This window comes from Penicillium crustosum (assembly GCF_028827405.1).
Source record: "Penicillium crustosum strain IBT 35664 chromosome Unknown utg000002l_segment0_segment0, whole genome shotgun sequence".
Classification (NCBI taxonomy): Eukaryota; Fungi; Ascomycota; class Eurotiomycetes; order Eurotiales; family Aspergillaceae; genus Penicillium; species Penicillium crustosum.
This window is the reverse complement of record NW_026623123.1, coordinates 1,090,604-1,110,364: the sequence shown is the minus strand read 5'-3', so window position 1 is coordinate 1,110,364 and position 19,761 is coordinate 1,090,604. Positions and strand designations below refer to the sequence as shown.

The 19,761-nt window shown below is 47.9% G+C and overlaps 9 protein-coding genes across 9 annotated transcripts; 8 read left to right on the top strand and 1 right to left on the bottom strand.

Annotated features, from left to right (window-relative positions):
- Positions 1 to 873: 873 nt before the first annotated feature.
- Positions 874 to 2,694, top strand: N7487_003938 (Zn(II)2Cys6 transcription factor; the record flags this gene model as incomplete). The annotated part of the gene is made up of 3 exons (XM_056871685.1): positions 874 to 1,393; positions 1,452 to 1,929; positions 1,995 to 2,694. 3 exons carry the CDS (start codon positions 874 to 876, stop codon positions 2,692 to 2,694), a joined length of 1,698 nt encoding a protein of 565 aa, XP_056729405.1.
- Positions 2,695 to 2,765: 71 nt separating this feature from the next.
- N7487_003937 (putative transsulfuration enzyme family protein) lies at positions 2,766 to 4,000 on the bottom strand (the record flags this gene model as incomplete). The annotated part of the gene is made up of 2 exons (XM_056871684.1): positions 2,766 to 3,791; positions 3,848 to 4,000. 2 exons carry the CDS (start codon positions 3,998 to 4,000, stop codon positions 2,766 to 2,768), a joined length of 1,179 nt encoding a protein of 392 aa, XP_056729404.1.
- A 542-nt stretch (positions 4,001 to 4,542) lies between these two features.
- On the top strand, positions 4,543 to 4,857 carry N7487_003936 (uncharacterized protein; the record flags this gene model as incomplete). Its single annotated transcript, XM_056871683.1, has 2 exons — positions 4,543 to 4,564; positions 4,613 to 4,857. The coding sequence occupies 2 exons, from the start codon at positions 4,543 to 4,545 to the stop codon at positions 4,855 to 4,857; spliced, it is 267 nt and encodes an 88-aa protein (XP_056729403.1).
- Positions 4,858 to 5,049: 192 nt separating this feature from the next.
- On the top strand, positions 5,050 to 6,441 carry N7487_003935 (IST1 family protein; the record flags this gene model as incomplete). The annotated part of the gene is made up of 3 exons (XM_056871682.1): positions 5,050 to 5,070; positions 5,265 to 5,885; positions 5,914 to 6,441. The coding sequence occupies 3 exons, from the start codon at positions 5,050 to 5,052 to the stop codon at positions 6,439 to 6,441; spliced, it is 1,170 nt and encodes a 389-aa protein (XP_056729402.1).
- Positions 6,442 to 7,290: 849 nt separating this feature from the next.
- On the top strand, positions 7,291 to 8,004 carry N7487_003934 (uncharacterized protein; the record flags this gene model as incomplete). Its single annotated transcript, XM_056871681.1, has 2 exons — positions 7,291 to 7,878; positions 7,933 to 8,004. The coding sequence occupies 2 exons, from the start codon at positions 7,291 to 7,293 to the stop codon at positions 8,002 to 8,004; spliced, it is 660 nt and encodes a 219-aa protein (XP_056729401.1).
- Positions 8,005 to 8,475: 471 nt separating this feature from the next.
- N7487_003933 (AP-2 complex subunit sigma) lies at positions 8,476 to 9,214 on the top strand (the record flags this gene model as incomplete). The annotated part of the gene is made up of 5 exons (XM_056871680.1): positions 8,476 to 8,510; positions 8,566 to 8,605; positions 8,671 to 8,700; positions 8,778 to 9,008; positions 9,113 to 9,214. The coding sequence occupies 5 exons, from the start codon at positions 8,476 to 8,478 to the stop codon at positions 9,212 to 9,214; spliced, it is 438 nt and encodes a 145-aa protein (XP_056729400.1).
- A 3,010-nt stretch (positions 9,215 to 12,224) lies between these two features.
- On the top strand, positions 12,225 to 13,251 carry N7487_003932 (sulfotransferase family protein; the record flags this gene model as incomplete). Its single annotated transcript, XM_056871679.1, has 3 exons — positions 12,225 to 12,369; positions 12,467 to 12,743; positions 12,813 to 13,251. The coding sequence occupies 3 exons, from the start codon at positions 12,225 to 12,227 to the stop codon at positions 13,249 to 13,251; spliced, it is 861 nt and encodes a 286-aa protein (XP_056729399.1).
- A 2,586-nt stretch (positions 13,252 to 15,837) lies between these two features.
- N7487_003931 (arylsulfotransferase family protein) lies at positions 15,838 to 18,058 on the top strand (the record flags this gene model as incomplete). Its single annotated transcript, XM_056871678.1, has 4 exons — positions 15,838 to 15,954; positions 16,016 to 16,144; positions 16,211 to 17,705; positions 17,772 to 18,058. The coding sequence occupies 4 exons, from the start codon at positions 15,838 to 15,840 to the stop codon at positions 18,056 to 18,058; spliced, it is 2,028 nt and encodes a 675-aa protein (XP_056729398.1).
- Positions 18,059 to 19,058: 1,000 nt separating this feature from the next.
- N7487_003930 (uncharacterized protein) lies at positions 19,059 to 19,751 on the top strand (the record flags this gene model as incomplete). Its single annotated transcript, XM_056871677.1, has 2 exons — positions 19,059 to 19,361; positions 19,410 to 19,751. The coding sequence occupies 2 exons, from the start codon at positions 19,059 to 19,061 to the stop codon at positions 19,749 to 19,751; spliced, it is 645 nt and encodes a 214-aa protein (XP_056729397.1).
- Positions 19,752 to 19,761: the final 10 nt, after the last annotated feature.

Below are 19,761 nucleotides of genomic sequence, written 5' to 3'. Positions count from 1 at the left end.
TTCTCACGGACCGCTCTTCGGCCCCCAAATTGGAGACATCGTGTGCTCTAGTGGCTTGCTCTCTCGCATTCTTTGGTTCGATTTTGCTGTGTGTCATGTTTGATTGGCTCGACGGTGCCTGGTTCCTCTCCCTAGCTGTCGGGCCCGCATTGCTTACAGCAATTCGGGGACTGGTGGGTTGCGGCAAATCTGTTTCTTTGGGTCTTACATGTCTCAGATAGGTCGGTCACTCCGTTACTAATCTTGTCGAGACTCGTCAAATGTGACTCTGAGAACCCCCCGCTGTCCCTGGACCTCTATGGTGTGGTGTGAATACTTCAGCCAGCCATATCCATCTTTTGCTTTTTTATGAGGCCTTCAATGGTGTATCTTTCTGATCAACTTTGCTGGACTCCTATCCAGTAGTCAAATTGAGCACCGTAGCTTTGGTTGTTCTTCCGCTCAGGGCTGTCCAACATACCCAATTTAGCTTCTGGTCTGGTATTCTGGTGGATATATTGTTCCGAACTAGTAGGGTTGGATTCAACTGTCTATTACCATATACATGGTGCAATATGATCTTGAAGCTGTTTGAGTTAACAATTAGAGGGGATATATATATCAGGGCCATATTACATACATATATCAAATTAAGAATGGAAGAGAAAGCAAAAATCTATATCGGCATAGTAAGAAGGCGTAACCACTTGGGCACTTTTAAGGGCTGACTAGCCCTGTTAACTAGTGGGGTCTATAATTACCTCTAATCTTGGAATAAATTTTGGCATGTGAAAGAACACTTTTAGTCACTTTTTTCGATGTTGTGCCTTGTGTTTTTAAATAATAGACGCAGAATATGAGCAAAATTTGTGAAGTTGAGTTTAAATACCCAGTTTGAATGCGTATTGTCGTGATGGCCACAAAAGGTTGCCGTTGACGGGTCCACGCCACGGGTATAGCCGGCCTGCTCAGTCAGCAAATCTTCAAGCTCTTGGAGTGGACCGCGAATCTTATACCTTTCTTCGCCACATTCCATATTCCCTATGCCATATCCAAATGGAGACAGTATGCGGTCCATGCTGGACATGTCGCAACCGCCGCATTCAATGCGACCAGTCCGGAACGCCATGCGACAAGTGCGAGAAGGCTGGGATGGAATGCTTCGACAAAAGACCTCTGAGGTGGGTGAAGGGCGTGGCCATTCGTGGAAAGATGCAAGGCCATTCATATGAGGCTATGGCAGATGGCACTCCTGTGAAAATTTCTAAAAATACCAAATCCGCTCTATCAAAACCGAAGAAGTCGTCTCGCGCGCTGGTCCAAGCTTCTACGGGCAGTAGAGCCCTTCCGAGTACCTTGCAAGACCCGTCCATGTCAAACCTGGATCAAACCTCGAAATATTATATAGACTACTGTAAGACCCGCATGCAAAGCTCTAACACCAGGATCTTAATAGCTGACATCGCATTTAGATAACGAACGCATATGCAAATTATTCATTGTATACGACAGCCCCAGAAATCCATTTCGGAGTTTGATCTCCTTTGGATTGAATGACCCGGTCTTACAGAAGGGCATACTTGCTCTCGCGGCGCGGCACCATGCCAATACAGGCCAGCCGTTTCATCAAATTCAAGCTCCGACATCCGCTGATCTTGTTAATGCCAATCGCGATGCGCTACTGTTCAAGCATCAAGCCATGGAAGCTCTCTCAAGGGCACTTGGTGACAGAAGAACAGAGCAAAGCGACACAACAGTCGCTAGCATATTTCTTCTTATCTTTCTGGATCTCCTCGAATCTGGAAGTGAAGGTTGGAATTTCCATCTTGAAGGTGCTAAGAGTTTGATTACATCACACCGGCCGCTGCTAGAGGCGCAAGCTGGAGTTAATAATGGACCTGGCCAGACGGTCCAGCAGATCTGGGGTTTTATCTCCAGCCAGATTCATTTGTGAGTTATACTAAGCCTGGTGGATGTTATAAAGCTATGCGAGAGACTGATCCATTACAAAATAGAATTGAAACACTGGGAGCAACATTTTTACGACCGAAGCTACTGTCAGAATTCATATTTGACGGCCAAGCAGAGAGCAAACCACAGGAGGAAATTGAACAATCTTTCCTTGGATGTCCAGAGTTCCTGTTGTCGGCAATACAATTTCTCTCCAACGAAAGGGACGCCGTCGCAGGCCAGCTACCGGACGGTTCTGCTCTCCAAACACATATACAAGATACCACCGCGATGATGGAACTTATCCAAAACTTTGACAGTTACGCCTGGGCTTCGAGCCTTCAAAATTCGAGACAGTCTTCCCTGGACGAAATCAATAATCTCTGCACATTATCACAGGCGTTCAAAATCGGGACTTTGCTATATGGGAGACGCATTCTTGATGCACTCACGGAAACAACCACTATGCAGGACGATTTGGTCTCTGAGCTGCTGGGTCTGATTGATATTTTGAAAGATGACGAGTCGCTTTTTAAATGTGTTTTGTGGGCTATTTTCGTGGCGGGCTTGGAGTGTCGGTCTCAGGCCCAGAAGAACTTTTTGGTTGAATCTTTAGAGAAATTTTGGACTGCTACGAGCTGTTTGAATGTTATCAATGCAGCGAAGATCCTGAAAGATTATTGGGACCAGGAAGAAGGCTTGGAAACTCCATCGCGGTGGATATTTGATATTGGTCATTTGGGTCGTGACTGTCTTCTGATTTAATATACTAAACATTGAATATAACCAACATATTTTCATATGATCTCACACAAAAATATGAGATTAACCTAGCTTTATCCCAAAAGCAATTTGAATGCCTGCAGCAAGTCATCCTTCAGATCTTCCCAGTTCTCCAGCCCAACACTAACTCTCAGCAGCTTCCGGTCAATCCTTGAATCCGACAAAGCCCGCCACTCAATCAAAGACTCAACCCCGCCTAGACTGGTAGCATGCTGGAAGAAGTGAAGCTTAGTCGGCAAAACCTTCGCAAACTGCTCACTGTGCAGGACAATAGAGAAGACAGGGCCAAACCCATTAGGCATCTGCTTCTGCAACCACGGCTGATCCTGCAAACTAGCATGGTGAATCTTCTGTACAATCGACTGAACAACCATCTCCTCACTACCGTCAGCAGGAGACGAGGCTTGCATAGCACCATGAAGCCAAGAAATCAGCCTTGCTGAATTCTGGCTCGCCCGCTGAACCCGGACCTCCAGCGTTCGCAGACTCCGGATACCAAGCCAACTCTCCATATTCCCCATCACACTCCCAAGCGCGATCCTATCCTCAAACAACCGCTTCGTCCAATCAGCGCGTTTCGTAGCAAGCACCCCGCAAAGCAAATCGCTATGTCCACCGAAATACTTGGATCCTGAATGCATGACGATATCCGCACCCCACAGGAACGGATCCTGCAAGCCAGGCGGTGCAAACGTACTATCGACAATGAGGAATGCGCCGCGGGAGTGGGCCTTGCGCGCGTATTCCTCGATGCTGAATGCCGTCCCAAACGGGTTGACAGGCGTCTCTAATAGGATGACATCGCCGGGACCTAGGTTGTCAGCGGGACAGTCGAGAGCGAGCTTCTGTAGCCCAGACAGACGCGATACTACCGCGATGACTTCGTGGCTGCCGTGGTATCCCTTACCAACGGAGATGTGGCGCGGGTTGAGCAGTGTTATAGCGGCGTGTAGGGCGGCTAGACCTGTTGAGTAGCTCACTGCGTGCCCGCCTATTAGGGATGAGAGCACTGCCTCGAAGCGAGTTGCGTTGGGAGCGAATTCGCGGGAATAGACATAGTTCTTGCCGTTGAATTCATCCTGGATGGGCTTGTTAGTTGCGAGTATGGATGTCTGTGAGTTGGTTTGAGACGTACTACCGGATCTTCGGATAGGATGAGTTGATCTGGATCATTGGGGTATCGGAAGGTTGTAGAGAGATGGATTGGGGGTGCGACGTCGGTCACTTGATTTAAGGTATCGTCTGCATGCAGCGCATTGGTGGAAGGGTGGGCGTTGTGTGAGGCCATTTTGCTTGATATTAGAATATTTTTGAACGAGAAGAGAAAATTGAGATCGAGAAGGTCTTTATATCTTTGTTGCTCTTCCATGTTTGACCTTTGGGTCCTATCAACGTTGGAAGTACTCTGAATGGGAGACCCACTCCCGTTAACTTCCTAAAACGGAAGTCCCCGTAAGTATATAAAAACGGTGGCAAAGCATCTATGGCAGGGTTCGGGGTCTATTAGACATGACATAAAAAAAATTGATCTCTAATATATATCTAAGATCGCAGGTGTCAAATATCATCTTAAACTTAAGATAATCACGGCATGCAGGTCCAAAACGGGGAAGTATGAGAAATGAGAAGAGTGAAGATACAAATAGCAAAATATTGATGTATCCAAGGTCACTATCACACACAAAGTAAATAAAAGTGAGATAAGCTTAATGTATGGCATCTATTTGTCTAGTCTCTATAATATAGGAAGCCATCTGTTCTCTGCTTCCCCCAACTCTACATCCCATCTCCTCATTCACCACATCCTTTAACACTTCAAGCTACTTCAGTATGGAAGAATACCGTATCCAGGGTATGTCATTGTCTAAATTCTGAGTACCTGCAACCTAATGAGATTTAGAATGCCCCGAGAGCATCAACACGACGACCTCAAATGAGTTCAATTTATTGTTAGATGAGATCACAGTCCGATGCAACAGACAGACAGAGGAGATCAAAAAATGGCTCCTCTATACCAAAGATTTTCAACAGACTATTGCCGATACGTTGGAGCAGGAGAAACTTAGGAAGCAAGAAGCTGATATCAAAGCTATGAGACGGGCACTCAGAATACCCCAAACTCCGAGAACACCGAATACACTCTAAATGCCTAATTAGCATGCCATCATGCCATCATTCCATTGTTTGATTTTTGTCGAATTTCTTCAAGTTTCGAAAGTGAGAAAACAAAAAAACAAAGGGTCAAACCGATAAAGTGGTGATCGACCCCAAGGTTTCTCGGCCCCGGCTTCCATTTCCCCCCTCACATCTTCTCTTCTAACAACTTCTCACGCCAAAATGCCTCCCTCGGCTCAAACGGTAAGCTACTATGACATACTATTGTTTTTCCTGTACCATTTTGCATACGTATTCCATGATCGGAGCGCCTGCCCCCAAAACTTCGTTACCTAGAGCTCTCAAGCCTACCCCGCACTGCCTATACAACGCCTGCCTGCCCTGCAACTCTCATACGCGTCCGATACAGAAACTAAACTAACACAATGGAATCAAAGACCAGACTAGTTTCTAACCTCCGCCTCCTTATCCCTCGTCTACGTCTCCTACAAAAGAAAGACACAGCCTCCTCAGTCGTCCAACGCCGCGAACTCTCCCAGCTCCTCAGCGAAGGCCGCGATGCATCAGCGCGCATCCGAGTCGAAAATGTCATCGCAACAGATATTGCAGTGGAGGTAATGGAGATGGTTGAGCTCTACTGTGAGCTACTGCTGGCGCGCGCAAATGTGTTGGATCAGTTGGCCTTTAGCGACCAGGGGACACGTGCTAGACTTCGCGCCAAGGAACTGCTTAAGAAACGCACCCAGGAACAAGCTGGTGCTACAGTATCAACTACCGCAGGTGTTAAGGGCGCTGGGGAAAGCACTGGCTCGCGATTCGGGTTCTCTTGGTTAGGAGGAGGAGCGCAAAAGAAGGAGGCTGAGCGGGCTGCGCCCATTACGGCATCTGGTGCGGCGGATGACTCTGGTGATGGGCTTGCGGATGAAGATAATCCATACATGGATACTGCGATCGATGAGGCTGCTACGGTGGTCTTCTACGCGTGGCATCGTTTTCCGCACGAGGTGCGCGAATTCACTATGCTTCGTACTATGCTGGGCGAGCGATACGGGAAGGGAGTTTATGACTCTAGCACAAGATAATAAGGTCGATACGGTCAAGGTTCCGGATCGGCTTCTCAAGGGATTGCGTGTGCGTCCGCCAGGACAGGAACTCGTTGAGAGTTATCTGCGAGAAATTGCGAACGCATATGGCGTTGAATGGCATGGAGCCGAAGAAGAGCTAGGAAGTGCGCCAGAATTTGTGGATGATCTTGGTGATGGTGGTGATGGTGACGCAGAGGAACCCCAATTGCCACAAACTCCTGGCAAGCAGCAAGGAGACTCAGGATTGAGGCCGAACCCCGCTGAGGCGAGGCGTGCTTCGGATGCCAGTGAATTGACTAAAGCTACGCCTCCACGTGGACTCGCTTCGGGCCGAAGTCCTGTTAGCGTTGCGCCGCCAGCTCCCAGAACGGACAATCCCAATCCCAGAGTCAAGCTTCCCGGTACAGAAGGCAAAGCCGCTGCTGTCCCAAAGGAGGACACTACGTCTAAGAGCAAGGGTAACAACAATGGGATACCCGAGCTGGATGAACTGACGCGAAGATTTGCGGATTTGAAGAGGAGACCATGATTGAGAGGCTCAGTATCTCAATATCCAGAACTCGGTACTCAACGTCTTGATTTGAGTCGTTTTTCATGTCGGTTTCCTTCCCGGTGGCTTGGGCAGGGGTTCACTAGGTCGAATGTCTTGGCTGTGGCCCCGCATAATGCATCACATCTCATTTTAAACGATTCCCATTAATTTCAGTTGACTGGCTATCCGTGAAATAGCGGGTTCTAAATCAGACCAGGTGGTTCCGCACAGAATATGACCTATCATATTCTGTGCGGAACTCCGAAGTTGGAGACTCCGTACTTTCAAGGTTGAGGCCAAATGAATCCAAGATAACGTTACACTAGAATTAACACATTTCTTTTTTTCCTCTCTCTAGCTTACACCTTAAAGAAGATCCATGACAATGTTTTAATCGAGTGTAATAGAAGCTAAGAACCTGTACTCCGTACTGCATGTAGTCGATCTACAAGGCCGACGAACTACATAATATATGACACGTGATAGAAGCAAGGCACGACCCTTTTCTCCAGAACTGTGGGCTTCCAGCTATCACCTAAAATCTAATGAAACAACCTAATTATATATATTGCCTTAATATCGAATTCCATCCAATATTGGAGGTATATTAAGGCAGTACAAATCGAAACCCCATTGGAACTACGCACGGGACCCGCCAAACCCAATCGCACTCGATACACCACCCGTCCCGAAAAACCACGAGCCATGACACAGACATAATATGAACTCCGAATCCCCTGCAAATCCGAACGTCCTCCCCAGCTAGCGGTCGCTAGACACTGTGACAGTGCCCCCGAACTACCGAAAACGGCCCCAAAAGAAAGGGCAAAAAAAAGGCCAACCACTATGCCGGTCTATATGCTCCACGGCTTCCGCTGGCCCCGCGCCGGGTTCACGGGGATCCGCGTATACATCGTACTCCACAACCTGGAAGAAGCAGCAGCGGAATACATCCAGCAACCGCTGACGACCGAGCTCATCGCAGAATCCTTCCACAAAACACAAGCGGACCTCGTGAATCGGCTGCCGGAGCTATCGTTTATCGAGCAGTATGACCCCGCCGACGAGACGAGTGGCACGGTCAGTCAGGACCATGCGTATATTTCAACGCGGGTTCTGGAGATTCCAGAGGATGGGAGTGGTGGTAGTGGCGGAGAGAATATTGAAGATTGTGTTGAACAGGGATCTGGGTTGACGGATGACCAGACGGCAGCGTTGGAGGAATTGCGCGATCGACTAGCCCCTGGTGAGAAGATTGGATGGTATCTTGTTTACAATGGGGATCCTGAACGGTGGTATCCTGATTCTGAGGACGAGGAGGATTACGAGTCTGAGGAGGAATCTGAGGTTGAGTGCCAGACTCAGCGGCAGAGTCAGGCTCAGAGCCAGAAGGGAAATAGTATTACAGAGCCAACTAGTCCGCAGAGCTATACGGTATGTGGCTCAATTCTTTCATTTTCTGGTTATTGGCTTCTGCTTCCTTTTTAGGGGGGTGGCGGACTTCCTTCCAGTCTCACTGCTACAGCTACAACTACCTGGTTGCTAATGCTTTATTTCTAGACTCGTCTGACGAGGTTTTGGAATCGGATGAGCTCGGGGTGAGAACTGTGGCTGAGTGCTATGGAACATGGCAAATCAGGTCAATTTGTTCCGACACTACGCAGTGTCACTCGTTGCCTCGTTGTTACAGTTACACCGAGCTGTGATGGGAGCTTTTAACGAATTCTACGCTTTATGTCTGTTGATACTCTATGTTTTGCAAATATTGTTATACTAGTTCAGTTGATGTATTGGATATCTCATGGGAACCAAGATTGTTTGAAGATTTAGTAGAATAATCCCCTATAATTCTCCAATATGCGCTTCTACTGCACCTGCATTTCTATATAATCCGATATAGGCGGTGAACCCGGGCAATATGGGAGGGGAGCTTCGATAACGGGATCAACGGAGACCATCCAAAGCCTGTCGCAACACTCCCCGAGTGGTTTCATAAATGCTGACCAGGTAACACCCTGGCCTTCTATCGCAATGGTCCTCTCATTTATCCTGGTTCAGAATCGCCAGTGAGTGGCTGTCCACCCCGGTCATTTTCGATTACAGACGCTAATGACGGTATAGGGGGAAAACGCGCCTGGCGAAATGGTATTCACCGTACAGTGTGAGTGTTGCCAGAACCCATCCGTCGATACATAATTGGGACTTTGAACTGACACCAACTCACAGGATGAAGAAAAAGTCAAACTGAAAGGCGAGGTTCGTCCATGCAATACCACCCGCACCCGCACTTGCTCCGAGATTCCGCATCCAACTAACCACCGACAACCGTATAGGTCCATCGCCTCGTCGCTCCCCGAGACCAGAAATACCAGTCCAACTTTGTTGAGTTCCGTCGGAGTACCAAGGTCGTCTACCGAAGATATGCAGGCTTGTTCTTTTGCGTCTGCGTAGACGCGAATGACAACGAACTAGCCTATCTCGAAGCAATCCATTTCTTTGTCGAAGTGCTGGACCAATTCTTTGGTAATGTCTGTGAGCTGGATTTGGTCTTCAATTTCTACAAGGTGCGTGCAAATCGCCGAACATGCACTACTCGGCGTGAACCGGGGCTGGCGTGGGATCGGAGTTGCAGGAGACGTGATACTGACCACGTGTGCCGGATTTATAGGTCTACGCTATCCTGGACGAAGTCTTTCTCGCAGGCGAGATTCAAGAGACAAGCAAGCAGGTTGTTCTCACGCGATTGGAACACCTGGATAAGTTGGAGTAGGAGACAGGCTTGATACTCGGATTCCGGGGACGATATGGGGACCCTTATCGATTGCGGACCCGACTGCATTGGACAAATCAAATCAAAACAGTCATTTGCATGGAGTTTCAGGTGTATCGGTGGCTTTCAGACAATATTAGTGCTGTTCATGTTCATATTAGGAGGGATTATTCTGGAGATATCAAATCATCGACACAGTTCATGCTACCACTTACGGGCCAATGCCGAAATCGTAGGGCAGGCCAGTATGCTGCATGAAGTTCTCTCTCTAGTCTATCTGTTCATTGTACTTTTCACACCACGCGTCTTTACTTTATTCCGAGGTTTATATGGTAAACGGCATATTCTCCGGGCAGTATACATTGTTTTCTTTCGCACGCGAAACCCACAGAAGCCGTCCTAGATTCTTCTAGTTAGTTCTATTTTTACCCATGGCTGTCTTTCTCCAGGGCTGCAGTAGACCTTCTTTTCCTTCTCCTCTCTTTCTCTCTCCCATTCCTACCATGTATCTTACAAGCATTTAAGCTTCAGGATGCCTATGATAAACCTCGCTTTGGATGCAACCAGTGTGGGATAGTGAATATGAATTGTCTTTGTCACCCATGTGTATTTTGCGAGCAACGAGGCCTTGCAGTCAAGGACGCGGCTCCCGAATGTCCAAAGTGAAGCTATGTACTCCGTAGGTAGGCAAAAACCTATGATGATCCACAGTGACCAAACAAGATGTGTCTTTTTCCTTTCCTGAAAATCTAGTAGTAGTGATATTTATGGTACTGATCTAGCCCATTACAAGTGCTCGGGTATATTAGATCTGAGACATATGTGAAGCTTTGATATAACGTCCACGAGGGTGTGATGGGTTAGTGCCAAGCCTTTCCCTCGTATTCTCTTCCGCCAGCATCAAGGGAGTTCCTGGTTCATGGTTCGGGATATAGCTGTGCTGCCACTGACTGCCGAAAACACTGCCGTCGGTGGATGCCTGGCGGAGACGGGTCACGGAATGCGCAAACTTGGCTTAATGGGTCAAGAGGCATTAAGCATAGATTAGATTGTAATGTTCAGCCCTGTCCCCATTTTAAGGAGGGCCTTCCTAATCGGTCATGGCTTGGTGAGGTGATCATAGCTATCGATGGCGAACAATTGCGAGCGATGGCGAGCGTTGGTCTAATGGTCTTGGCATATCACATTTAAGGAGCTCTGTCGCTGTTGACCCTTCAAAAAGGGTTTGCCTTGCTGAGTTCATTAATCCTCTTCTTTTGTTTTCACTTTTACTAAGTACATTCGACTAAGTACAAAGAGTCTACCCTACTCTGACTTCAGCATGCACGTTCCACGCGCTATATCACGATGGATTCTCCGGAACAACACCATCCGTCATAGATATGATATCGTACTATGACATCGTACTAACTGCCTACAGCCTCACAGACATCTGCTTAATTGTGCTGGACACGTGACAGAGCCCGAGTCAACGAGGATACATTCCCCGAATGGAAAATATCTCAGCAACACGGGACGATCAGTTCAGCTGTGACAATACTGATCCGTGACGGCGGAACTTACCCCTGGCGATGAAAACCATACGAAACTTTGCCTCTAACATGCCCAACACCAACTCCCCCTGATCGCTACTTCGGTGATAACGGCTTTGGGTCCGCGACACATTGAGAAGATGGTCTTTCTCATGATAGGCGGCGTGGCGGGACGATCCAGGAGAAGGGCCCCATCCTGACCGGCCGGCTGAAACTGTTACATACCTTCCGCGGTGTTGAGAGGAAATTAAACTGGGCTTTGACATGTGGACCACGCAACCTCAGTCTCGAACGAGCCAAACGCAATCAATCTGACGGAGCGGGAGCACCGGACTCTCGTACCCGGAACGATATTCCCCTGGCGGGACAGCTTCGAGATTGATCTGCTTGGAACATTGTGGGCCAAGCTTGGCTGACCCAATCCGAGCCGTTTTGACTGTGGTGTGCTGGATATGAGATGTCAAACAGTAACACAACATGGAGGCTCGTAGTAGATGAGTCTACGATGATCTATGAACCTACGATTTATGTGGTGGCCAACCCAGCATGGCCATCACATACAGAAATACACACTTTCCGCAAGTTGAAGGTGTACGCGTTCCATTTGAAGCTCCACCAATGACCGGCATCGCATGGATCGTCAATTTTTCCGGGAAAACTTGACCAAAAAGAATATTTCGAATTTCGAAGCATACGTGGATCAGTCTTGGCAACGGCAGCATTGACCCTTGGAATTACTTTCGGTAATTTTCCTATTTGGTATCAAAGATTCCGACCTTTTGCGCACGAACAGTACCATATATACGATACCATACAACCTTTACCATACGCAACTCCACAAAAACATTCACCCCTGACAATCCTTGACATCCCTGTGCGTCAGCCTGTGACGTCGTGCCTCTACGCGCCTCAGTACATTGTATATACACGGATTTTTCAACGTACGTATCCCAATGTCTTTGAACGCTGCAGCTGTACGACATACTTCGTATACACTCGTGGACCCCTCGGTTTTTGGAATCCACCTGTCCTAAATGGGGCATAATCGGAGTCCAGGAATGAAGGAATTGCCCAAGAGCCAAGACTCGGAGATAATGAGTGGAAACATTGCCACTCGCGGGGAGACATGCAGAGTACTTGGGGACTGTGAAAAAAGTGGTTCGAGCCTCGTCATTGGCACTGCCACTGTGACTAAATGCCCACTCTACTTCATTGACTCTATTGATCTCCCTTGGGGATCAATTAGGTCTGGATTTATTTTTTTTAGCTGGATCTTTTTTTTATTTTTCATTTATCCTTCCCCTTATCTTCCATATCAACCTCATAAAACCCCCCCTTCCTTCTAGACTTTTTCTATAAGTCTTGTCCTTTCTTTATCCAGCTCGATTACTCCCATTCGTTTATATCATCTACACTTCTCCCCTCTCTATAGAAGTTCACCCTATCCCAAATTACAATCGAGCTTATAAACACCCACCATGTCTCTTATGCTCTCCGATAATCTGGCTCCCCAGCCCATGACCGACATCTTCACCGATGACACAAACATTGACCGCCGAAAGTGCCACCGCACAGTTCCTATGAAGGTTCTTGCTCTGGGTGTTGGTCGTACTGGAACTGCTTGTGAGTATGATGTGCTGTGTTGCGTTGGACTTGGTGTATTGTTCTATATACCGGGTCTGATGGAAACAAGAAACATAAACTAACTATCATTTGACAGCTCTCCGCAAGGCCTTTGAGCGTCTGGGCTATGGCAAGTGCTACCACATGATGTGCGCAAGTGTTGAGAACCCGCCGGATTGCTTGATGTGGCACGATGCCCTAAACGCGAAGTACGACGGAGTTGGCGAGTTCGGCCGCAAGGAATGGGACCAGCTTCTGGGTGACTGCCAGGCCGTCTGTGACTGGCCTGCCTGTGCCTTTGCAAAGGAGCTGATCGAGGCTTACCCCAATGCGAAGGTCATTCTGACCACCCGTGATGTCGACCCATGGCACGCGTAAGTTCCAATCTCACCTTATAGATCATTATTTCTGGTCCAAAAAACACCATACTAACAAACCACCAGCTCCGTCATGAAGACCGTCTACTGGCGCGTCTCAGACCCAGAGCACAAGTTCGTGTCGAACTTCAGCTGGGCCGCTGGCATGTACTACCCCATGCTGAACAAGTTCTTCGAGACATTCTTCCGTGGTGACTTCCCCGGCAAGGGCAAGCAAGTCTACGAGGATCATGTCGCTCAGGTCCGCAGCATGGTTCCCCCCGAGCGTCTGCTCGAATACAACATCAACGACGGCTGGGCCCCGCTTTGCGAGTTCCTCGAGGAGGAGGTCCCTGACACTCCCTTCCCCCGTGGCAATGACATGGCCGACTTCTACAAGCGCTGCAGCACCCGCAATCGTCACCAGATGATGAACGCTGCCCTCCAGGCCGTCACTATTGGTGGTTCGCTGCTTGCCGCTGGCTTCGCTGCCACGTTGGCTTTCAAGCGTTTCTCCCCTCGCTAAAATGTTCATTCTTGTACTTTACGCCTTTTTTTTGTCCATTTTTTTCTCATATTCCCCACATCTCACCTTTTTCTGCTGGCTGCTAGCGTGCGCAGGCGCCTCTAGTATATTGCCAGATCCCGTGGCCGCTTTTGCTACTTTTTGTTACCCTCGTTGGAACAGACCACTGCATCTATCACATCGATCACTTATCTTGCTATCTCCATTTTTCTCAAATTGGTTTAATGGGAGGCGTCTTGGAGAAAAATTCGGTAATATCACAGTATATACTATTTCTTCTATTTTTATCATCATTCTTTATGTACACTCTGTACAAGTGTGTGACCAGCGCATCAAAGCCTCCCCAGGTTTCAAATTGAGGGACAAACACTACAGGGGACCCGCTTCGAGGCTCTGTCATCATAATGCATTGCCTAGAAGCAAGGGGCGCCTAAAATCTTAGCTCTAAAAGCCTTACCGCCGACCTTCCGAAGGATCAGGGTCAATGCAAGGCGCGTATAGTATAGTAGAGCAGTTTGTCAAAAATAAACCCAAGACTACAAAATTTATACAAATAACTATCTATTTCGAGGTTTTGCCCCATATAACGTACAGAGTACGGAGAACAGAAATAGAAATCTGCTCATATTGATTAACATTGTACATGTACACATAGCAACCACTTTAGCAAGTAAACAAACACCGACAATCGACACCTAAATCCGGCCATTAATACTCGGTCCCTAAGCCCTTCCCTCTCCACTCTCATAACTGGGACGAAACCAAGAGAAATTGTTCCAGCCACACTCTGTTCGAGAAGTGCCGTGGAGTTTCCTCGGTTAGCGGCTTGGCAGTGGGGAAAAGGGCCTCCGGGGATCCATATTACTTACGTGGACGTGCTATAAAAATACAATACTGAAAGTTACATGTATTGTTATCTCTTGTTATATCCTTGTAAGGGGGAATACCTGATACAACTGCTTCTCGATATTCGAATATAGAAAACAAGCGGGGTTCGGATTGCTTCTTTTGTTCTGGGCTCCGGAGCGGATCCTCTTAGAAGGCTTGTATAAAAAGCTTTGATAAAAAATACGTAATGTATACGGATGGGGTTGGGTTGGTGTACGTGGACTAATGGCCCCTGGAATGATCGGTTCGTTGTTCGTAGATTGGATTATTTTGGGATTGGGAGTTTCGGCGACACATGTCAGCTTTGATCTTTTGTGTTATTCGGGTTGGATTGGTGATTCTGGGGGTTGCACCACGTTTGACATATGAAAGCGATATATCACAGCTGTGGTCATGGATACTTGATAGGTCCTCTTCTGCTGGGTGTGCCGAAAGCAGTACACGATCCCACTTCATCTAATCTCCTATCTATCCGCTGTAGATCCCTGTGTCGAATGGTACACAGTGCACTCCGAACTCCGGACTCCGTATAGAAATGTTAGATGTTACTAGGAGAATCTCACACGTGTGAGTTTCATTCGTTCAAAACATTGCATAAAATATGAATGATTAATCAACCATGCGATGTTTGTGGTAGGTGTGCTAGAATAGATCCTGCAACAAAGCTAGCCTGCGTAGGCTCTGACGACGCAATATGCGCCACCGCTGTACCCGAACCAATCCCCCAATTTCAATTCACTGGCGTACACGACGACTACATAATGCTTCTGCTCAGCCACATGCACGTGGCTTTTAGCTTTGAGCTTTATCGGAGTGTCTGAAATCTTGGAACTCCGATCCATTGGGTACACCTCACGAACAGGATAAGTCACCTGCGCGATTCAGGTGTCTGAAATTGGCTAGCGGGTAACTGGGTGTTCATCCATGGACCCGTTCCCGAGACACGTTACATGGTTGGAGTGTCTGGCTCTTCCCGAACCTTCAACGAGAATTGAAATTGATGTTGAGGTTGAGCATACGAAACTGATACGGCTACGATCTCGGAGTTATGGTATTTAGCGGCAGCCACATCCCCTTAGTCTTGTGGGCATATGACGCGGCCCGTGAGAAATACCCGTACCGTCACTTATGTGGATTACACGTATTTGGAGAAAAGCAGAAAACAACAATCAAGGTTTTCCGCAGCAATAGTTAGACGATCGAAATCTTTTGGGGGGAAGATTCTGATCTTGGGGGGAGATGGTGATCGTTTTACCGTGATTTTGCTCATATAATGTCGAATTCCCGAACACCTCTTTTTCCCCCGGCAACTTAAGCAACTGGCACAGTTCTTAGCAGGACTGGGCACCTTGGCGCTGGACGGGTGTTGGTCGAATTGCCCGTGACTAAGCACTGTGTTTAGCTTTAAATAGATTTTGACCAATGAACATAGAAGATCAACATAATGTATGCCCCACTGTAAATGCAAAAAGCATGCATTGACAGGTGGAGAGGGATTCGTACACACTGCTTGTTCACCTTGGGCCTCTCGGCCTCTTGGGCCTTAGATGATTATTCTTCTTGGCCTGAAATTTTCTATACTTCTCCATGATTTGCCTTCAACGGATCTTCCCTTGCATACATTCTGCTGGGTGATTTCTTTTTGTTTGACTCTCCAAGGTTCTCGTATCTTGCATCGGGAAGTGGTGCGAAGAACCTATGGGCGCCTCCATACTGTCCTCTTTGAGGACTGCGCCGGCGCTCTTCTATCTTGGTATTCTTTGGTTGTGCGCTATTGATAGTGCGCTTGGAGAGGAAACCTCTTTTTATAAATCGGTAAGTGGAATCAATCCGCCTCTCAAGTATGCGTTTGCTGAAATTATTATCGGCGCAATAGAGACCCGACATATACCCACCCGTCTTCAATGTCGAAAAGTCCGACCCAGACAAGCTCAGCCCGGGCTACATCTTCATCACACCATACGAACTCCAGAATCCCGGCCCGTACATTTATGATAACACAGGGGTAGGTTTTTATTTTGCGGAGTTGAGGGCTGAATATGGGAAAACTAACACGCTATTCGATCGACAGGAATTAGTATGGAGCGGCTGGGGTATTTCAGGACCAGGCAACGCCCATGGCCTCCACGTGTGCAAATATAACGGCGCCGATCACCTATGCTTCTTCCAGGGCAACCAGCAAAAGGGATACTGCCGTGGCCATGGTATCATCATGGATAAAAACTACCGAGTTGTGCGCTCAGTTCAGCCCGGTGGAGGAATGGCCTCTAGCGACATGCACGAATTCCGTCCCATCAACGATGGCAAAACCGCTCTCATGACGATCTACCAGCAACGCCAATTCGACATGACACCGTGGAACATCAAAACTGGAGTAGGATGGGTTATGGAGAGTGTGTTTCAGGAAATTGATGTGGAGACCAACAAGGTCCTGTTTGAATGGCGGTCTCTGGATCATGTCGATCCATCGTCGAGCTATACATGGCCCTCTCATACGGATACTTCTGGAACCGGATTGAACGTGCATGAGCCTTGGGATTACTTCCACATCAACTCCGTCGATAAAAATGCCGCCGGTGACTATTTGATTTCGTCGCGTCATACTTCTGCCATCTACAAGATCTCTGGTAAGGACGGCTCGGTGATGTGGCGGCTTCACGGTGCGCAGCCCTCTTTCCGGAATATCAATTTTAGCTTTTCGCAGCAGCACGATGCTCGGTGGTTACATGAGAATGCTACACATACCATTCTCTCACTTTACAACAATGGCTATAACGGCTTCAACAAGACTCATACCTATTCAGCGGGCATGATCGTCATGATTGACCATGTGGAAAAAACCGCCACCCAGATCCGCGATTATGCCCCCATTAAAGACGACCTAGTGAGCTCTAGCCAAGGAAACCTGCAGGTGCTCCCTAACAAAAATGCTTTCATCGGATGGGGAAATAACCCATTCGTGTCCGAGCACGATGAGGCGGGTAATCTACTATTCTGGGGCTCTTTCGCTAAAGACACCGTGATGAACTACCGAGCAATGAAATTTGAATGGGACGGTGTACCGACAGACTCACCTGCCCTATGGACATACTCCAAAAACGCGGAACCATCCTCTTCCACCAGCTTCTATGTCAGTTGGAACGGCGCAACCCGCGTTAAAACGTGGCGATTTTGGGGGTCGATGAACATAACTGGACCTTGGACCTTGCTGGACGAGGTTTCCAAAACCGGCTTTGAGACTGAATACACTGGATCCAGATTCTTCCTTTGGTCTAAGGTAGAAGCATTGGATCGCGAGGGCATTGTGCTGGGAAAGTCTGAAATCAAGTATACTTTCGTGCCCTCGTCCGAGCTGCGCGAATTCTGCGCTGACTCTACCTGCTTGGATGCACCGGGATATGGATTCCCCGGTGAAGACGCAGCCCGTCCTTTGATTCCACCAGTAGGTGTTAATACTGTGCCGTGGATCGACCCCGACAACCCGGGCTCCAATATCTGGACACATCCCTCGGGCTATCCACAACCTTCTAATGCTCCAAAGTACTCGGACGGGTGGAGCTATGGCCGTGAGTACATCCCGAACATGATTTCGATCTCATCAAATAGAGTAAGCAAAACTGACTATTTCATAGGTCTACTTGGCTGGGGTGCCGTTCTCATCGTGGTGATCCCCCTCTTCGGTGGAGTCTTCCTCGCACATCGATACTACGCCAGACATTGGTTCAACCAACTGCAGGACCAGGAATCTTCTGGATGTATGGGCGGTATTGCTGAGCGGAAAAACCCTCCCGTGCAGGCCACCGCCCTGCCCTGGTGGAATTGGCACCGGTGGATCGGAGAGGACGAGGCAACATCCTATTTCCCGCTCGGCGAGCGGAGTATATACGGTCACAGGCGTGAGCGAGAGCGGAACGAATAGTGACTCCTCATTCTTTACTCTTTTTTAATTCATCTTTACATCTATAACGTTAGGTACTCAGCGCTGTACATATATACTACCATAACACAGAACGCATATACCCATTCATACATATACGTATTATATCTCGTATAACCAAATAGGAAAACATATTTTATGCTATAGATTTGAGTATACGTACCTCTGGAGCGGGGCGGAACTGCTCCATACTTTCGCGCTGGGCATTCAGTCTTCGAATGGATTGCGTCTGTAGAGGAATAATATGATCTCCTTGGAATTTATCGAAGTATTCTTTTCCCTAGTGTTATTGAATGTGGACAAAATGTTTACATTCTCAGCGCCACTGTTGCGGCCGGTGTTGTTCGCTCCAGAATCTTGATGGATTACTAGTTATTATTTGGATATTTCTGTACGGAGTATTGTATTTATATTGTTCACCAGCAAGCAGTAGAATATTCCCTCTATTAGTTCCACACAGTCCCGAATACCCTTTTAATCACGCTATGCTCAACATAAAAAGGCGGAATAAGCTTCTTCACCATACGATCCCACGAGGCTCTCCAGGGTGGATTAAACAAGGCATGGTAGAACTCCCAATACTCCAGCCAAAATCCCGCTAGGCCCCAGTCCAACAGAACAGCCGTTCCATCGGCCCAAACAATGAGATTCCCTGGATGTAAATCCCCGTGTGTAAACACGATCCTGTGGGGCTTGAGACCACGGACCGTCTGATACAGCATGTACTCGCTGTTGAAAAAGTGGATGTGATTGGTTCCCACCATGCTAGATTGAGCTAGTGTATGAGGGTACCTATCTATATTTAGATTTCCATCAACTGTAAGTGATCCATTTGACGTCTACCTAACACCTCAATACGCGCCGAGGCACCCCGTGAGGCTTTTATCACCAGACCAACAATAACTTGAAGTTGTCTACTATCGTTGATTCCTTGCACGGATATAGATACATACATAGTCACTTTACTCTATCAGTGTTAATAATGAAATCCCCTACTCACGGCATTTCAATAAACATCTACGGCCGCGGCGATGCCAAACTTGGCGATGGACCCTCTCACATGGGAATCGCCTTCTACAAACATGGCTCCTCAACCTGCGAAATGCACCATATACGCAACCCTATAGAGGAAGTCTTCGTCTACGATCCACGGCCACAGCCACTCGAAGACCCGGTTCTGAAAGGTCGTTGCGAGCTTGGTTCTCTCTCCTCTGAACAGAGCGTACAAGCTGCTAGCCTACTCTCTGCCTTTGGGAATGATGAATCTAACATCCCCGAGTTCGGGGTTGGAAATTGCCAAGACTGAATTGCTGGTGCTGTTGGAATGCTTGAGCATGCTGGTGTTGTTTCCTCCGGAGAAGGGTCATTCTGGAAGAATATGATTAACAGAAGTTCGGAGGAAATGAAGAATGAGTGTCTTCGGGCGGGGAAGACATGGATAGATGGTCCGGAGTCAACGTATGAAGAGGAACCTGATGCAAAGTTTGTGGATAAAGAACAGGGTACAGTGAAGCCGGTTGGGAAGTTGGCTCAGAATGATGTCTTCCGGGCGCGAATGCAGTCGCTTCTGGGCTCTAAGGGGAGTGGAGGGAGTGATATTGATGAAACGCCTGTAGAACGGCCGTTTTATGTGTCGAGTCCTTTCTTTAGTAAGATGGCCGAGAGAAGTGATTGAGTGTATTGCT